This window comes from Rhodamnia argentea, chromosome 3 (assembly GCF_020921035.1).
Source record: "Rhodamnia argentea isolate NSW1041297 chromosome 3, ASM2092103v1, whole genome shotgun sequence".
In the NCBI taxonomy this organism is placed as follows: Eukaryota; Viridiplantae; Streptophyta; class Magnoliopsida; order Myrtales; family Myrtaceae; genus Rhodamnia; species Rhodamnia argentea.
Genome location: NC_063152.1, coordinates 28,007,211 through 28,025,310, shown reverse-complemented (window position 1 = coordinate 28,025,310; position 18,100 = coordinate 28,007,211). Strand labels below are relative to the sequence as shown.

The 18,100-nt window shown below is 40.2% G+C and overlaps 2 protein-coding genes across 9 annotated transcripts; one reads left to right on the top strand and one right to left on the bottom strand.

Moving 5' to 3' along the window:
• The first annotated feature begins 3,695 nt into the window (after positions 1-3,695).
• LOC115753561 (cyclic nucleotide-gated ion channel 1) lies at positions 3,696-7,911 on the top strand. 3 transcript variants are annotated; one of them, XM_048276705.1, is made up of 10 exons: positions 3,696-4,047; positions 4,439-4,552; positions 4,915-4,976; positions 5,043-5,491; positions 5,603-5,815; positions 5,922-6,214; positions 6,286-6,397; positions 6,588-6,824; positions 6,942-7,336; positions 7,436-7,911. In XM_048276705.1, the coding sequence occupies exons 2-10, from the start codon at positions 4,524-4,526 to the stop codon at positions 7,734-7,736; spliced, it is 2,091 nt and encodes a 696-aa protein (XP_048132662.1). In that variant the 5' UTR covers positions 3,696-4,047; positions 4,439-4,523; the 3' UTR covers positions 7,737-7,911. The 3 variants fall into 3 exon arrangements, with proteins under 3 accessions (XP_048132662.1, XP_030548077.1, XP_030548075.1); XM_030692217.2 differs by having other exon boundaries at positions 4,915-5,491; XM_030692215.2 differs by having other exon boundaries at positions 4,381-4,552; positions 4,915-5,491.
• A 1,426-nt stretch (positions 7,912-9,337) lies between these two features.
• LOC115753566 (mitochondrial inner membrane protein OXA1-like) lies at positions 9,338-15,257 on the bottom strand. 6 transcript variants are annotated; one of them, XM_030692225.2, is made up of 11 exons: positions 15,208-15,257; positions 15,023-15,077; positions 14,337-14,827; positions 13,927-14,017; positions 12,736-12,783; positions 12,270-12,328; positions 11,670-11,745; positions 11,445-11,576; positions 11,085-11,192; positions 10,539-10,593; positions 9,338-9,746 (listed from the first exon to the last, which is right to left on the bottom strand). In XM_030692225.2, the coding sequence occupies exons 3-11, from the start codon at positions 14,801-14,803 to the stop codon at positions 9,610-9,612; spliced, it is 1,173 nt and encodes a 390-aa protein (XP_030548085.1). In that variant the 5' UTR covers positions 14,804-14,827; positions 15,023-15,077; positions 15,208-15,257; the 3' UTR covers positions 9,338-9,609. The 6 variants fall into 6 exon arrangements, with proteins under 6 accessions (XP_030548085.1, XP_048132687.1, XP_030548084.1 ...); XM_048276730.1 differs by having other exon boundaries at positions 14,337-14,809; positions 14,985-15,077; positions 15,208-15,224; XM_030692224.2 differs by having other exon boundaries at positions 14,337-15,109.
• Between the last annotated feature and the right edge of the window lie 2,843 nt (positions 15,258-18,100).

The window sequence follows — 18,100 nt, the reverse complement described above, 5'->3', positions numbered from 1 at the left end:
GATTTTTTTTTTTTTTCCCATTTTAAGAATTAAGTTTCGTTTATTTCACCAAAAATAAAATATTTTTAAAATATTATCCTGAAATTGATCTTTTTTATTGCTTGAAATAATTATTCAATAAAATAAATTCATTATCGAAAAATGACTAATTTAAAAAATATTATCCTGAAATCGATAAAAAGAATATTTTTTTATTGACTAATTATTTTAAGCGACACGAGCAATCATGATAACATTTTTCAAATCATTTAAGTTTTGCGAAATAAATGAACCCATGTGATTTTTTTTTTTTTTAGCTTTCGAAAGCAAGAAAATTATCTTTCAAAATCACTAATGTAATTACTATCGAAAAAATCAGTTAACTTGGATTATTTTGGAAGTAGAAACTTTTTGCTTTTCATGTTTCGGAAAAGTGGTTACCATGATTTCTGATTCTAGATCGAGGGAAGGAAGTGTTGGCTGAAAATTCTCTTTTTATTTGAGAACCTGTAATTAGTACAGAACTGAAAACAAGAGCGCCTTTGAGACTTGTATTTAAGAGCCTGTATTTTAAGTTTTTACTTTCTAAGCCATTCACTTTCCCCCTCCAGAATTAACAAACAATCCATTTTCAATTTTCAATTTTTTGGTGATTTTTTTTTTTATAAATAGATCTCAAAGTTACAGGATTCATGTCGATCCCACGTGAAACTCAAAGACTCGTAATATTGTGACCGGTTTGAAAAGATAGTAGCAATGTGAAATCAAGATAGAACAAGCAATCACGTGAAACAAAATAAGTTAAGACTAAGTCGAGGAATTGAAGGGAGAGGTGAGGAAGATGGTGACTGATGCCGCGGATAATAAGTCTTCACAAATGCTTCACTTGATTGATCAAATCCAACGCTTGGGAATTGACTACCATTTCGAACGAGAAATAGATGAGCAATTGGAACAAATCCACAAAAGTTGTTCTAAACTTGATCGTGGAGATTTCAGGGGAGATGACCTTCCTGTGGTTGCTCTTATGTTTCGACTACTGCGACAACAAGGTCACACAATATTTCATCAGGTAAGTCTTGAACTTAATGAACCATCCGACAAGAAAACCATTAAGAATTGCTTCTTCAGAAAATTAATGCCGCAAAATTAACTATTGACTCATTCGAATTTCAGGATAAACTAGTGAAAGAAAATATAGAACATTAACTAGGTGTATCATCTTCCTAATTTCTGATTGATTTATGTCTTTTTTCCCATGTTGGTTGGTTGAACAGAGGTCTTTAACAAATTCAAGGACAGTGAAGGCAACTTCAAGGAATCGCTCGCTACAGATGTGCACGGATTGCTGGGCTTATATGACGCTTGCCATTTAAGTTGCCATGGCGACGCTATTTTGGAAGAAGCACTTCCTTTCGCCATAACTAGCCTTGAATCGATCGTTGCAACGAAAGCGAGCACTAATCTTGCGAAAACAAGCGAGTCATGCCCTAAAGCAGCCGCTTCACAAGGGTTTACCAAGACTCGAGGCAAGGCATTATATTTCACTTTACCAAGAAGAGCCTTCACATGACAAGGTCTTGCTCGCCTTGGCTAAACTCGATTTCAACTTACTGCAAGAGCAACGCCAGAAGGAACTCGGCAAGATTACAAGGTCATCTAACTTCACATGAAGCGAGTGAACTTTGCCATAGACAATGCTCTGCTTTATACTCCATTAGCAATTCTCACATAATTTAGGATTTGGCTCCTAATTAAATTACCAGAAGACAAGGGAAAATGAAAGACGTGGGAGACTTTCCGTGGAGCATCGGTGGCTGGTGACCTGCGAGAAAGTCCAGCATCCTTTCTTTGACTTCGTCAAATTTAAGAATGTGCATTCCCCCCGCGCGACTTGGTTTAATAGAGTCTTGCACAGGGCCCCATGGATTTTCTCGATATTTATAGGAACAGGAAAGATCATATTCAATTGACTTCGCCTGCCAATGTTTTTTGTTTTTTGTTTTGAAATGTTCTGCTTGGCTCCCACTGGGTTGACATTAGAGTCACGCTCAAGGAGTCAACCACCAACTCATCGGCAGGCCCTCATCTTGAATTCGATCGGTAACGTTTCATTCGATTGCAATTTGCTAACTAATCCAAATTGGAAACAATGATCTCTTTCGTCTTTGAATTTGTTTAGATTCTGTACGGATCGAGTCGGGAAAAATTACCCCAGTTCTAAACCTACCCGCATAATCTAGCCATACCAATTAAATCCTAGACACTTTCACGGTTCGCCAATCAAGTCATTCCGTCCAATTATGGATGAAAATTGTTGACATAGATGCCGACCGTCATACATGTGCTGGCATAGATAATTTTTACAGTTTCTTTTTATTAGTTTTTTGTCCTTTTGTTTTGGCCGTCGGCCGTCGAAGGCCACCGGGGCGAGGTTGCCATCACCCGGGGCCATCACGGCCTCGCCGGATCTAGACGAGAGCCAAAACGAAAGGAAATAAAAAGGAGAAAAAATAATAAAAATAACAAAGAAAAGTTTAAATAACGAAAAGAATTCGAAAAAAAAGTTATTATAATATAATTAAGATCGTCCACCTCGGTGTCGGTTATGTCACGTAGGATGACCAGAGTGGACTTCGGCGATTTCCGGCCAAAATCAGCCGGATGGACTATATTGACAAATCTTCAAAATATTTATGATTAAATTGTCACAATTGAAGGTTTTATGATCGAATTGATAAATGTGCATGCGATGAGCTCTGGTCCAGATTTTTTTGATATTTTTTTTTCTCGACCTGAGTACGAAAAAAGTACGGTTCCGTAAAAATCCGACGCTATACTCGCCCACACGAGAATGGATCCTACACGAGTGGTTTCCAATTTTCCGTGGATATTTTCCGACACGTCGTCCTAACTTTTGGCTACTAACTACGCAAGCAATATTCTATGGCTAATGATCCTTTTTTAAAAGAGAGAGAGAGAGAGAAAGAGTTGACTGAAGTCAATGGCGACAAACGTCCCACTCTCTCTCTCTCTCTCTCTCTCTCTCTCTCTCTCTCAAGTCTCAATACACTCCTGGCAAGTTATGGACCTCGCGGCATTAAGATGGTATTAAATTGCTGCTTCATGCATTAAACAACACGCAACTCTAGGACCGCGACATTTTCCTATTCCCCTTTCGCCATCGATTAGTAAATCCTCTGATAAAAGATACTCATAGTAGAACAACCATGCAATGCAAGTGGAGTCTCCATCCATTCCTTTCTAGGGTCATATAGAGCTCCAAAATTGCCACGGATAGTATCCGAGTGATAGATCAAAGCTTACTTTACTAGAATTCGAATGCTTCGATCCACTCAAGATTTCATCATATGACCTATTCGGTAGCTTAATAGAAATACTTCGATCCCCCGATTTTTTTCCCGGCTCTCTCGAGAGCCGATGGATTGCTGTAGAATCGCGCTAAATTAAATTACTGGGGTCATTCGAGAAAAATCAAACATTACGATTTGACCAAGTCATTTTGTGTAAATTTCCCCGAGAGCTTTGATCCATTTCTTGGGTCACAAAACGGGTTCACGGCAACGAATTCCCAAGGGGCGACTTTTCTTCACGCTCCTTTCGTGGTCGCTGTATCGAGTCGTCATCAATGGGGGCCGATAATTAAAACATCTCTGTTTTTTTTAAACGCAAAGACGCACTCAATGACTTCCACGAACTTTCTCCTGAAGCTGCCATTTTGAAGTCTCTGCTCCATGAACTTTCTCTCTTTGCATAAAGCTTCCTCCTTTTCGTTTTTCTCGCTTCTTATGGTCATGGGTAGACTCTGCTGAATTTCATGGTTTCGGACTCGTCTTCCGATAGAGCGGAGCCGAGGATTCATACTCAAAGACTTTTCACCCACATGCATGAGCGGACAATTCTCCGCGGTTTCATGTAGGCCTGCAGTCGCGCTTTTCTTCCCTATCTCCAGCCTTCTGTTTTCCCGCCATTGATGGAAGCAGAAAGCTCATAAGAAGGAACAGAGAGTGGTAGGTGTCGCCAGAGTCTTTGAAACTGGGAAGGAAGGTGGGTTTTTGTTTGGTCCTTCTTCTTCACAGACAAGAATTGAAAGGCCATGCTTTTTTTTGTTGTCTTCCCGGCCTTGTGTTTGAACCTGTTCATCACATCACCGGTTTGGATTTTGGTGAAGTCATGTCACAGGATGGATTCCCTCCATATTCTCCAGAGTTTGTGTAGCTGGGTCTCTCTGTCTGTGAGGCTAAACAAAATTGTCTTTAAAAGCTCTTTACAACGTTCGAAGCACGCTAACGATAATCGTTTCACGTGTGCTTCAGATGAACTATACTAAATTGGTGAATTTTGCTTATTTTAGTCTTTATGGTTTGCTTGTACGTGGAGGTTTTAGTTATTCAATAATCAGACTTCAGAGAGACTCATGTGGTAATATTGACTGCAGGGCTTATTAGTCTTCGACGACCGATAGTTGTTAACAGAATTCTTCGAGTTTGAGGAGAGACTGCGCACTGTCTCATTGGAAGAACATGAGTTTCGGGAAAGCCAAGTTCGTGAGGTTAGTCGAACTGCGGATGATCTGCTGAGTGGTGATTTTATAATCCCAACATTATACTCTTGTCTTTGTCGCTTGCTTGCATTTCACTCTTGTCGTTCTCTGCGAGTTCTGTCAGAACATAAAACTTGTGCTCATGAAAGGTGAACAATCACGAGAACTATCTATGATTCTGAGTTGCTTGTTGTTCTTTGGGTTGCTATTGTAAAGAAACATACTCACGGATGGTTAGTTGTCTGCACTTACACTTTGTGATGTTACAGTTACCAACCTGCTAGCGGTTTAGATGCCTTTGTTGTTTCAGATTCTAACAAGCTCCACCAGAAGTTGATTTCATCTCCTTGTTGTGTATATCATTTGGTCAGGTTCGACGATTGCAAGTCAGACACATCCTCGAACTCGGAGCAGCAATATGCCGCTACACATGGGGATCAACCAACCAAATTTAGAACCATTGCGAACAAACTTTTGGATGGAGTTCAGAGAGGATACGAGAGTTCTTGCGACAAGATCAAAAGCTTGAGAATGCCATCGAGCTCCTCGCTTGTATCCGATAGAACGGCTAAAGCTAAAAAGCATCACCTAGAGAAAAAAATTCTTGATCCGCAAGGGCCATTTCTTCAAAAGTGGAACAGGATATTCTTGATCTCGTGTGTTTTCGCACTGGCTTTGGACCCGCTGTTCTTCTACATCCCTGTGATTGACGCTAAAAAGTGCCTTGATTCAGACAAAAGAATGGAGATCATTGCATCCATCCTTCGAACTGTAATCGATGCGTTTTACATTTTCCACATAATCCTCCAATTCCGTACCGGGTTCATAGCCCCTTCTTCGAGAGTGTTTGGAAGAGGGGAGTTAATCGATGATCCATCAGCTGTATCACGGAGATACTTGTCATCGTACTTCTTCCTTGATGTCCTAGCGATTCTCCCGATCCCGCAGGTATAAAACCATACTCTGATTCCATTTAATTTCTCTAGTGAAACTTTGTTTGGAGCATTCTTGAAGTTGTTATTAGTCCTTCACTTTACAGCCCCTCTATTCGATCGGCAGGTCGTAGTATTCGGTATCATCCCCAAACTCCACGGGCCAGTTGCTTTAATGACAAAGGAGTCGCTGAAGTTCATCGTTTATATCCAGTATGTGCCCAGAATTATCAGGATCTATCCACTGCGCAAGGAAGTGACGAGAACATCTGGTATACTTCATGAAACAGCCTGGGCTGGGGCTGCCTACAATCTTCTGCTTTACATGTTAGCCAGTCACGTAAGTTTCTATTTCAAGTTTTTGTCTTTAGTTTTTCTGAAACTTTTTTTTTATTCAACCAGTGCAACTTGTGCTGGAACTGTCGTGTCATTTGTTGAATTACCAGGTATTTGGAGCTTTTTGGTACCTATTCTCGATCGATCGAAAAGTCAGTTGCTGGAACCGGCAGTGCCGAAGACATGGCTGGGACTCTTCATCTTTATACTGCAAACCAGTTAATCAACAGAATAATACGTTTATTGATGATGCTTGTCCTCTGGTTGAACCAGATGACATTACAAATTCGACAGTGTTCAACTTTGGCATATTCATCGATGCCCTCCAGTCCGGCGTGGTGGAGTCGAAAGACTTTCCAAAGAAGTTATCCTACTGCTTTTGGTGGGGATTGCGCAATCTTAGGTACGTTTAACTTCACTGCGGCTTTCCTTCTTGGTTAAGAGGATTAGCTTCTAAAGCCACTGTTTGTGCAGCTCTTTGGGTCAAAACCTGAAAACAAGCACCTATGAGGGGGAGATTGTCTTTGCTGTCAGCATAGCTATCGCTGGCTTGGTCTTGTTTTCATTGCTCATCGGCAATATGCAGGTATTCTACGATCCTGCTCCGGTTCAGTTATTGCCCTCTACTGCAATGATTCTAGAGCCCACTTCTGCAATATGATTGAATTCGAGAACTCAATACATAAGAACGAGAACTTAAGCAGGAAATGAACTTGAGAACCTTAGTTTGTGTGTGTTGAGCTAAAGTTCCCAGAAAAACCATGTTGCTGTCACAGAAATATCTGCAGTCCACTACAGTCAGAGTAGAGGAGATGAGAGTGAAGAGGCGAGATGCAGAGCGATGGATGTCGCACCGTATGCTTCCTCAGGGTTTGAAGGACCGAATTAGGCGGTACGAACAGTACAAATGGCAAGAGACGAGAGGTGTCGAGGAAGAATCTTTGATCAGGAACCTCCCGAAAGATCTCCGTAGAGACATAAAGCGTCATCTTTGCCTGGACCTTCTAATGCGAGTGAGTATCGTTTCGACTTTCTCTTCGTCTGCTGACACAAATGGACCTCTTTGATACTGAACATGAAATATTGATCAAAAGTTTCAGATGCATTGCCTGACTTGTGGTTTCTTTCAGGTGCCCTTGTTTGAGAAAATGGATGAACAATTGCTGGACGCAATGTGCGATCGCCTCAAGCCAGTCCTGTACACAGAGAAGAGCTCCATCGTGCGCGAGGGGGACCCGGTCGATGAGATGCTCTTCATCATACGAGGCAGGTTGGTGACCATGACCACAAATGGTGGAAGAACAGGATTCTTCAACTCAGTGTATTTAGAGCCAGGTGATTTCTGTGGAGAGGAGTTGCTTACTTGGGCCTTGGATCCAAATTCCTCCTCCAATCTTCCCACCTCGACGAGAACAGTAGAAGCTATCACGGAGGTAGAAGCCTTTGCGCTCACCGCCTATGACCTGAAGATTGTGGCCTCTCAATTCCGGCGACTTCACAGCAAGCAGCTCCAACATTCTTTCAGGCAAAGCTCACGGAACTTTCCTTTCCATCATATGGTACATACGTAATTATATAAAGGAGAAAGCGTTTGGTCTTATTCTTCGGATATATTTGCATTCAGGTTCTACTCGCAGCAATGGAGAACATGGGCAGCTTGCTTTATACAAGCCGCTTGGCACCGACACTGCAAGAGGAAACAGGATAGGGCCTTGCGAGAAGCAGAAGACAGATTACACAATGCTTTAGCAAAGGATGGAGGCGCTTCGCCGAGCCTTGCTTCTACTTTATATGCATCGAGATTCGCAGCCAAAGCATTGGGGAATATAAGGAAAAATGGTAGCCGAAAGACGCCGCAGAGGTTACCTCCACTCATGCCTCAAAAGCCAGCTGAACCTGATTTCACAGCCGATGGCTGTTACTAAAGATTCTTTCAACTCATTTGCTCCATTATGGCATAGTTGGAGACGTTTCTACTCAGATATGATATGCGCATAGATAACTTAGCAATATGATGTAGTATCTTGATCTCGGTAAGTGATTCAGACTCTGCTGCAAAACGCCATACCTCTGCCGCGGAAAAAGAGGAATTTTCTTGCACGCCCCTCTGTTACCGCGATGTTTAGCTGAGTTCTCTTTTGTCATGTCGAAGAAGCTTAACCGAGTCGCATACCGAATCATCGCAGACTCATCGTACCAACAGTGGAGCGCAGTAGTCTCCTCCCTATAGAGTCTTTGCTGTGGAAGTATCCATAATGTTCTCTGACTTCCATTCAAATATCAACATGATGTTACAAGGCAGTGAAATGATCGGGTTCACCACCTTATCAAGCATATCACACAATTGGGAGCATTAGAGAGGACAAGTTATTGAAGAATCCGAAGGCAGCAATTTAAACAGACAAGAACCCATTGTACCATCTCCAAGCAAAGTGCGTCTCAATTTAATGAAGATGATGTTTCTTTTATCCCCCAAAAAGAATAATGCACGCACTTTCTGCGCTTATGACATCTGAAACAATGGTAGCTCAATAAAGTATACACCTCAGGAGTGCAAGATTCTGCTGAAGCAATATTTTCGTAACATAAAGCTTTCGACTTTGCTTCTTAGCTCACTCGTGCTCGGGTCACAAGAATCTAGGGGGAAAAGTGTAAAAAAAAATAAAAAATCATATTGCATTTGTACCAATTCAGTCTTAAACCTATTGTATTGATGCCAATTCAATCCCAAACTTTTTGCATTTGTGCTAATTGAGATTCAAACCTTTTACATTCGTGCCAATTGAGCTAATCCGGCCAATTTTGGACAGAAATAGCTGGCATGGACGTTGATCATTCTACATAGCACTGTCGTGCTCGACGTGGATATTGTTTTAATAATTTTTTTGGTTTTTTCTTTTTTCCTTCTTTTTTGGCCCTCAAAGAACCCGAGCCCAGCAGCCTGTGAGGGTTGTCGACCCACGATTGGGGCATGCCCCCAATTAAAAAAAAAAGAAATGCAAAAAAAAAAGAAAAAAAATAATCAAAATTTTAATAAATAGTATTAAAAAACTTTAATATTAAAAATATTTTAAAATGTTAAAAAAATATCTATGTCAACGCCAGTCGTGTCACGTGAGACCACCGACGTCCACATCAGCGATTTTCGGCTAAAATTAGCCGGATTGACTTAATTGACATGGATGCAAAAAGTTTTAGGGCTTAATTGGCATCGATGCAAAATGTTTAGGACTAAATTGACACCAATGCAAAAAATTTAATACTGAATTGACACCAATGTAATAGGTTTAGAACTTTTTTTTTTTTTACACTTTTCCCTAATCTAAGAGAAGATTGATCCCAAGTTCAATTAATTAACCTCATAAATGAATGATTATAAGCTCCGTAGAGATTGCGAAAAGTTCAATAGATTTCTCTACACGCATAGAGAATGAACTTTAGACTATTTGAAGGTAATCCACATTGACATAGAAGAACAGCTCGAACCAAATCACATAAATGACCAAGGGTATTTCTTATCAAGTTCTCCTTCCAAAATCTTTTTTCCAATAATACTCGGGTCAAAATGGCTCATCATTGTTCCAGATAAGAGTCGCAACAACTTTACTTGACTCAGTTGACGGTACACACTACAAAGCAAACTCAAATTATTTAACAATTTCCTTTTTCCTCACTAAAAATTTGTCAGAAAACAAATTGGCTTGGGGTGGGGACTACAACAAAATTAGAGCTCCTGTCGTTCAGTAAAGGGCTAAAGGACAAAGTTACACCATAGCAAATAAATGCTTTCACTCTCATCTATCTTAGTTTTGTTTCATTGCCATCATCTTTTTCTCTTGAGCTAGGGGCTTGAGAGAATTGCTGCGATGCAGACACAGGTGAAACCGGTGCCTCAGGAACTTTCAGGAATTTCTTGACTCCTGGCTGTTTTACCACTGCAATTGGTGGAGATAGACACAATGTCATTGCAACAAAGAATGAGATCCCATAATTGGACAACTCCTGTCCTCAAGACCGAAGTGCGTACTAAAGCGCTGCAAGGTGACCAATCTTGTCTAACGTGTTATATCTTTTCAGTCAGCATATTCAATAATGTTTAGATGAATATCCACCATCACTTTTGTGGTTATGGCATGATCAATGCCAATTTACTGCAATCAGAAGGTCAACACTCGCCAAACATGATTCGAGCCCTTCACCGTGTAGAAGCTTAGCACAATAGTGGAACAGGAACAGTAATCCATATGCGAAGCCAGAAGACAATCCCATCACATTTACTTGTCCTAAAGGCTCCCTACCTTGCATCCAACATAACGTTCTGATCGCAGCATTTCAAGAATAACTGGTGACTAATTTCACAAGGATAGGGAACATGAAAGAAACATATCAACTGTATTCCCAGAGGCTTTGGAAAGCAGCACCTACATATGAATATTTTCACCAAGTTTGCAACTTATTCTCTAAAGGCAATTCTGAAAGTGAAGTACCGTTGGACCTCTTGCATTCTCATGTCTCTTCTTTTTTAGGGAACATGAAAGAAACATATCAACTGTATTCCCAGAGGCTTTGGAAAGCAGCACCTACATATGAATATTTTCACCAAGTTTGCAACTTATTCTCTAAAGGCAATTCTGAAAGTGAAGTACCGTTGGACCTCTTGCATTCTCATGTCTCTTCTTTTTTAGGGTGAGGGTATAAAAGTGTATGCTACAGTCAGAAAGACTGACCTAACCCAAATGCGAGGGAGAAAAGATTGGAGGTAAGCCAATAGCCAAACATCGCCTGCAATTGAGTTAGGAAAAGGAGAATTTATCAATAAAGTCAAAATCTGTGACCAGAAGAAAGGAAAATTGACTATCAATATATTGATCAGTAAGAACGAGCAGCTCGAAATACAAGCTACCAGTCAGAACTATCAGAAAGAGAATCATGATTCATGTGATAGATGCAGACCATAATTCGACACTCCATGGCAAGTAGGTATTCATTATTCAAGCCATATAGGTCATCGTATCCCTAGTATTGAAGCTAAACATGAAGTCTTCCCTTGCATCGTGAACCCCTTACTTGATTAAACCCCACCACCCACCCCCCCCCCCCCAAAAAAAAAAAAAAAAAAAAAATAAAAAAAAAAATAAAAAAAAATAAAAAAATAAACGGTTACCACCAACTCAGCTGCTATATGCTTGATCTGTCTCAGATTTGCATTCAGATGAACAAAAGACTAGTGATATATGGGAAGAACCATGAAAACTCAGTCTTAGGAATAATACCTTTGGGAAACACATCATAACTGGAACTGAGAGAACAGTGAGGATCCTAAAGAAATTTTTGAGGTTACCAGCCACAGCAGTTCCCTCGAGTCCTTCTTCCAAATGGAACTGATAAAAGAAAATCTCAGTTCAGTCAGTCTATCAGACGGACATCTATGCATGCAAGCAAAAGAACGAATGAAAGAATAATCGTCAAGTGAAATTCCAGGTGCTAGCTGAGACGTGGAGTCAACGCACATTGGATAAACCTACAAGCTAAGTGAATAGCCATAATGCTAAAGACTTTATACTACCTCGTCATAATATGATCCAAGATCCTTAGCTTTACAGAACTTAATTAAACAACATTGAAATGCTAACCTCCACAGCAATCCAGAAGGTCAGAGCTGTCAGGATTGGTAGGATGTAAAGGCTATCTGGAGTGGCCAGATTGACAAACCAGAGATTTCCACCAGTTTGAAAAGACGGAATTTTTTCCGCCATGTTTCTTATCTACATAGATCAAGTCAGTGCAGGAGCCTTGTAAATGTCAATTGCAAATCTAATATCTTGCACATACGGCATGGACTGAGGCTTGAATCTTACAGCAAACAAAAAACTAATGAAGATGGGACCTCGAATCAGGATTCCTTTCAGAGGAGTGAATGGACTGACTCCATATCTGCAGAGACCAAGGTCACAATCCAAAAATTCTAATGCAAATTCATGACAGAAAAAAGCCTTTTGTGAGGACATACCAGCAAATACCCTTAGAACCAGAAGTTATAGATAAATTCATCAGCACCACACACTCTCTCTCTCTCTCTAAGTTCCACCTCTTTGTCCCTCAGCTTATTTAGTACATAAAAGACTGAGCTCATGCTCTTTCCTGGGGCTAATTGACTTAGTTATTTTTCACTGCTTGTGTCCTCATCTCTTTCTCGTGCCCATAGCAATCAGCTTCATAATGCCTCAAATTAAAGCCATAACAAAGTTCGATCGCTCAACTTCGCTTTTGCAAGTGATGACAATGAGAATCAAAAGCTTGTGCTTGTCTACTCTGTTCAACTACCGTTTTAACTAATGTATGTATTACTTATATGACACCCAAATGAATTCCACACCTTTTATCATCAAAACCCAAAATTTACTAGAGGAAGATAAATTGACTTACATATTGTCTCAACAGAAATAGGAAACACTTACTCTTTGAATAATGACGTGAATCTTTGCAGGTACTTGGACGCAGCATCAGGAGCATTTGCCTGAGCCAAAATACAGGCGTAAGGTGACCAAGGTCATTCACTCATAGAATATTAAATATTATCACGCACCAAAAAGTAATGAGTCTTCAAAGTTAATTATTAAGACAACCAGACATTGGAAGATGTGCTCAATGAGAGAGTTCTGCTACTCAAAATGGTGGATTAGAAATTATAGATTAGAAAGGCATTTTTACTTGAAGAGATTGTCTTTGTGCCAGCGAATATAATCAAGCACAATCAAGCAATTGCTATTGTTGGAGCATCTCAGTGACTAGCAGTCAACAGCATAGCAGACCATTTCCCGATAAGCATCAAGCACGAATTCACAATCATTTACCAGGATAGCTTCTGATGCCCCAATTTCTACCAAAATAGTATAATAAACTCCAATATAGACAACAACTTACCGTCTCTCTCACTGTTCGATTCAACTCTTCCACGTGCGGTCTCATTAACTGCATAACACTGATTACCCATCATTCATACAAATAGATGGGCCATCGAGAAGCTCAAGATGCTAAAGCCAAATGTAAGTTGAGAACATCTAGAAACAGAAGTACAGACCTACCAAACTATCCAACTCAAATGCTCATAGAGAAGCAGATAACGATTATCCCTTGAACACTAGAAGAAATTGACAGGAGTGGATGAAGTAATGGTAGTAAGAACCTCTAAAATCAGTCCTATCCGTTTTTCTACTTCTCTTCTCTTTCTTCTTTTATTTATTCAAGGTGGTTATCACATTCTTAAGCCAGTCAAGGAATGGCGCAACAATCAACCTGCTATTGGAAATTTTTTTAGGCTTCCCATGACTTCTTAAAAGCCAGAATTCCTTGTGCTTGGTTCAGCAAAGAGAAGATCCTCCTTTTTTATCACTTTCAGAAGCAAGCAATCATGCCCCTTATATACTAGACTGGAAATTATATCATCGACTAGAAAGTTTGACATGTTGAACATAGGAAAATTAAAGAAGAGCTAAATATGAAATTTTCTACTAACTTTGCATGTCATGATTCAGTCCAAGTAGAGTCCTGCCCTAATTGTTATAAGTTTGAAGGCTTAAACCTTCATGTTCCACTCTTTCTGTATGTTAATATCCAATTGCATCGCATAGAGATTGTACGGTTCACGTTTTCCACATTAAAATTACATAAAAGTTGATTTGATGAAATTCGCACAATGTTAATTCAACTATTCCACATTGAAGTCATATTTCAATATCTTTAGGTCTTACAATGCAACATCTTTAGGTTGCAAGAATCGTCCAACAGTAAGTTAAGTATGATGCACCATGACATGAGATGGCAAAAACAATTATGGAGAGGCACATGATCCTTGTACTGCATCTTCTGACATCAAGTAAATTGAAGCATCATGTGGTCTAGTAAAACAACAAAAAAAGCTGCTAATCTAAAATGGTAGGAATAATGGCTTCATTGGCAAGGGTACTCCAATACAAGTAGTCACTAATCGATTTTGAAGCCAAAAAATTCATAACAAGAATTATAATTATCTTTCTATTGGCTATTAGACCTGGATGGAATACCTGAATTACTTAAATATGTCAAATGCCTAACACAATGAGGCTAGAAGATTACACTGAGTTTTGCAGTAGAACGCATTTGATTTATTTGAAGTGGAACTGTTGCTCCTCTGATTAATACAGTTGTCAAGGCTATAGATGCCCACCTGATTCAAGGGAAAAAAGTTAGAAGATATTCTTGAGGCAACATTTTCATTTTCCTGATAGGTAGGTGGTAACTTAAACGGGCTTTTGCCTATCATGCATCAACATTCACTTCTTTGATCCATTTACACACCAAATTAGAACATGTCTTATGCTAATTACTTAAGCAAAGCACATGAAACTGCATGTCTCATAAACTCCCGTGCATGGTCTACCTTAGATAACACTTGAGTCAATCAGTCATTGATCAGCAGCAAAGCACCACACTAGGCATCAAACAATGAGAAAGCAATATTGTCATGACAGCTCAAGATGCCATACCAATTCAAGCCGGTAAATGAATGTGCTGCACCAATCAAGTACTCAATTGCGGCAACAGGGTAAGAAGAGTCTGCCGCAGCAAGTGCCACCTCACTCATAACAGAAGATTGGGGAGTGACCACATCCATCACCTTCTCGGTGGTTACTTCCCTAACAAAATCATCAATCTTAAACGAGCCTTCATCTCCGCTTGCATTGGACATAAATCTACACAGAGAGGAGCTGATCCCAGGAGGCAGCATGAACAACAAACCCCGTCTCGCCTTTGATTGAGGGCCGAGAAGATTCCTTGACCCAGAAGAAGCTCGGGGCAATGAGTTGATTAAAGTGGATTGAGACGAACAAACCCTTTCAGGAGAACAACAAATTGCTTCATCACGGTTGTCACGGTGAATGTGAAAGAATGACAGGCGGAGCCTTCTGGCAATTAAGGTTCCGGTGGTGGACAAACTGCGCCTACAAGCCATCTCCTCCTACTTCAGAAAAACAAGAAATTTCCCTCCTTTTCAGTAATGTTTAGTCATTGCAAATCGCTGGACAGATGAAAGAACGGATTTTGGGTGCACTCACGTCTCGTTCACGAAGTTGTACTCAAAGTAAAGCGAGCTAATTGGTCTCATCAGACTACTAAAAAGGAGGCATTCGTACTTGACTTCGTTAAGATAACAGCTGAAAGATAACTCAAACGGCGCGCCAGTTCGGCTCAAGTTACGATTCCAGAGGAAAAGATGAACTTCGACCCTGCAATTCTTGATTGCATCGGCGGCCGAACACTGGGAAAAGCAAACAAAGCGGCACAAGCAAATTTGAAGAATCGACACTGGTCGGCGACGGCGACGGCGACGGCGAGAGTGCTCATGAAAGTCGATACCTTTGAACAGCTCGCGGATGGCCAAGGTGAGGTCAAGCTTCGTTCATGCCATCTGACCCAAAAAAAAACAAAAAAGGAAAAAAGAACTAAGCAGTGAAGTCCTGAAACGATATGCCAAAAACAAAAAAAAAGGAGAGAGAGAAAGAAGAGGAAATCTTGAAACGCAAATGGGTTGCGCTTGATCTCTTTTTCCTTTTTCATTTTTGTTTCCTTTTTCGGGCGAGAAGGTTGACACTAAATTTTAACTATCTTTTTAGTCATTTAGAGATTGTATAGTAACATTTCTGAAGTTAAATTTTTGCATTAGAAGTACTTTTGGAATAAAAATTCATTTAGTAACATAATTTCTAAAGTAAAAATTCGTTTGGTTCGTAATTTTATATTTTTAGTTATGAAACAACTTTTTTATTTTTTTTATCGAAAGAAATAACTTTTTATTTCTCTCTCTTCGCTTGCCCTCGCCGCAAATCTAAACCTGAATCTCCCTATCGTGATGCTTTCTACAAAGCTCGATCCCTTGATCTGAATGTCCTAACCGCGAAGCTCTTTGCGATGCTCGATCCTTGATCTGAATCTCCCAATTGCGAAGCTCGACCTCAATCTTTGGCGCACGCTGGAGGTTAGAGCTTTCTCCCTCGCGTTTGTATTGGATTTATCTTGAATTCGATTTTAGAGTTTTCATGAGTCAAAAATGTTGATTAAATCCCACCGATCTTGTACGCATCTTCAATAACCATGCTGATTAAATCCCACCGATCTTGCACGCATCTTTGATAACCCCGCACTGATCATCGTTTTTTGGTTTTATGCTTCTGGTTGATGGTCGTGCTTGGACCAAACACCAGGACAACTTGAACATGCTCCTAAAACAGTGAATTCATTTCTTTGTCATGTCATGTTAGAATCATGTCTACTCAAGTCATGTCCTTAATAAAGGAGTTGTGCAGGGGATTCATCCTTTGAAAATATGAACGTGAATACAGTTCCTCTATACTAGTTGTTAATTAATACTCATTTTATGGCTTTGTTTAATGTAAGTGAATGTTACTATATCTTGACCAGTTTAATTGATTGTTCTGTTGCATTTGATTGTAGATTATGATTGTTATTGAACTAAGAATTGACATTTTTGAATGAAATTCAATTAAAAATTTCTGCGAAGGCCTTGCGCTCTGTTCCAATATGCTAGTAAGTTGTGTTAATGGTGAATCTATAAGTTACTAGAATACATGTGAATAGTCTATTGAACACTCTATTCATGAAGAGTGATTATACTGAAATATTGTCTCATAGAGTTTTCATGTGAAATAGATTGTCTTGTTATATATTTTTAGAGCTGATTGTGATTAGCGCTTAAGATTAAAGATATCTATTGATTGAGATGGCTATATATGGACCTACTGGCTTGGCACAATGTGATTGAAGCTGTGAGGATGAATTAGCATCCCAAATGATAGTTGTATCATGTCGAGTCCGAATTATGACACCGGGGTCTTCGGGTGGTTTTATATCTGTGTGATATCGATTCATATACAATTGCAAGTCTTTTTCTTCGTGACATTTTTTATAATATTATGTGGTTTTTTTTATATCCTTTTTGCATGATGTATATATCATCATCCAGGTTGGATGAGGTTACTGAGGTAATTGACTTCTTGTTTCTTGGAGAAGGTCGTTGGATGGAGATCAAGGGGCGAAGCTTTCCATCTACACAGAGTACTTCACAACAGCAATATGAGATGTTAAATGCTAGTGTGTAGCTACGTCTCCCAATTGAAAGTCTCATCGCTGTTCATTCATAGTTTGCCATATCAGAAGCCAAGTGTTCAAGTGCCCCTTGTGCCGAAAGGAAATCCGTGCTACATCACGGGCTCTTCTCTTCATGCTTGTAAGCGTCACATTGCATATTGCACAGTCAAATGGAGACATTCCGCGGTTCGAAAATGGCTTCACAATTTTGTGTTGGAGTCTCTACATTTTCTTCTGTCTGGTCGTGTTGATGGTCATCTGGATGCTAAGGAGATTAACCAAGTGCAGAGAATACTTGTATAGCTTTTATTTTTAATTTTTTATGAAAGACACATTTTATTAGAAACAAACATTAAGTCAAGTTGCAAGAGGAGTGGGCCTCCGAGCATAGGAGGACCTTAAGTAGAGGAGGTAGGTACAAAAGCCAGTTACAAGGTAGAACGCCGTGCCGCTGGGCCTGGCCCAACCAGTGTGCGGCCTAGTTTGCAGTTCGTAGGCATTGGCCAAAAGATACTGAGGCCATAACCCGATCCAATAGAAGAATGCATTCCTATAGAAGAGGAGACGACGTGCACGAGGTCTGAAGAGAGAGGGCGTCATCGAAGGAGGAAGGCGATTGTTGAAGATGTCGAAGAGCAGCAACCACATTACCACTATCAGATTCTACAACAATGGGATCACGAAGTTTGTGGTCAACGTAAAGACGAAGGGCCTTGCAGCAGGCAATAGTCTCAATTTGCTCTGGATCTGAAGCAGCTACTGTTAGGGTGAATCCATCCAAACAATGGCCTTGTGAATCTCGTAGGAGGCCAGCCATGGCGCCAGTTTTCTTGCCTGGAATGAGTGATCAGTCCACATTCAATTTCCTTGTTCCCGATGGAGGGGGATTCCACGAAACAAGTAAATCAACACACCTCTGTCCATTATTCGTTGGATTACTTTGTCTGTCATTGACCCGAGTAGCTTGAGGATTCCATCGCAAGAAGCTGAGATTATTCGCATTTGCTACTTGAAGAACATGCCATTGATTGGGAGGCTACTGTCGGAAGATTAAGTGGTTCCGTGCCTTCCAAATTTGCCAAAGGGTGTGGGCAATGAGAGCGTTAGAAGGACGAGGTGATTGAGAGCGGCTAGACAACACCTG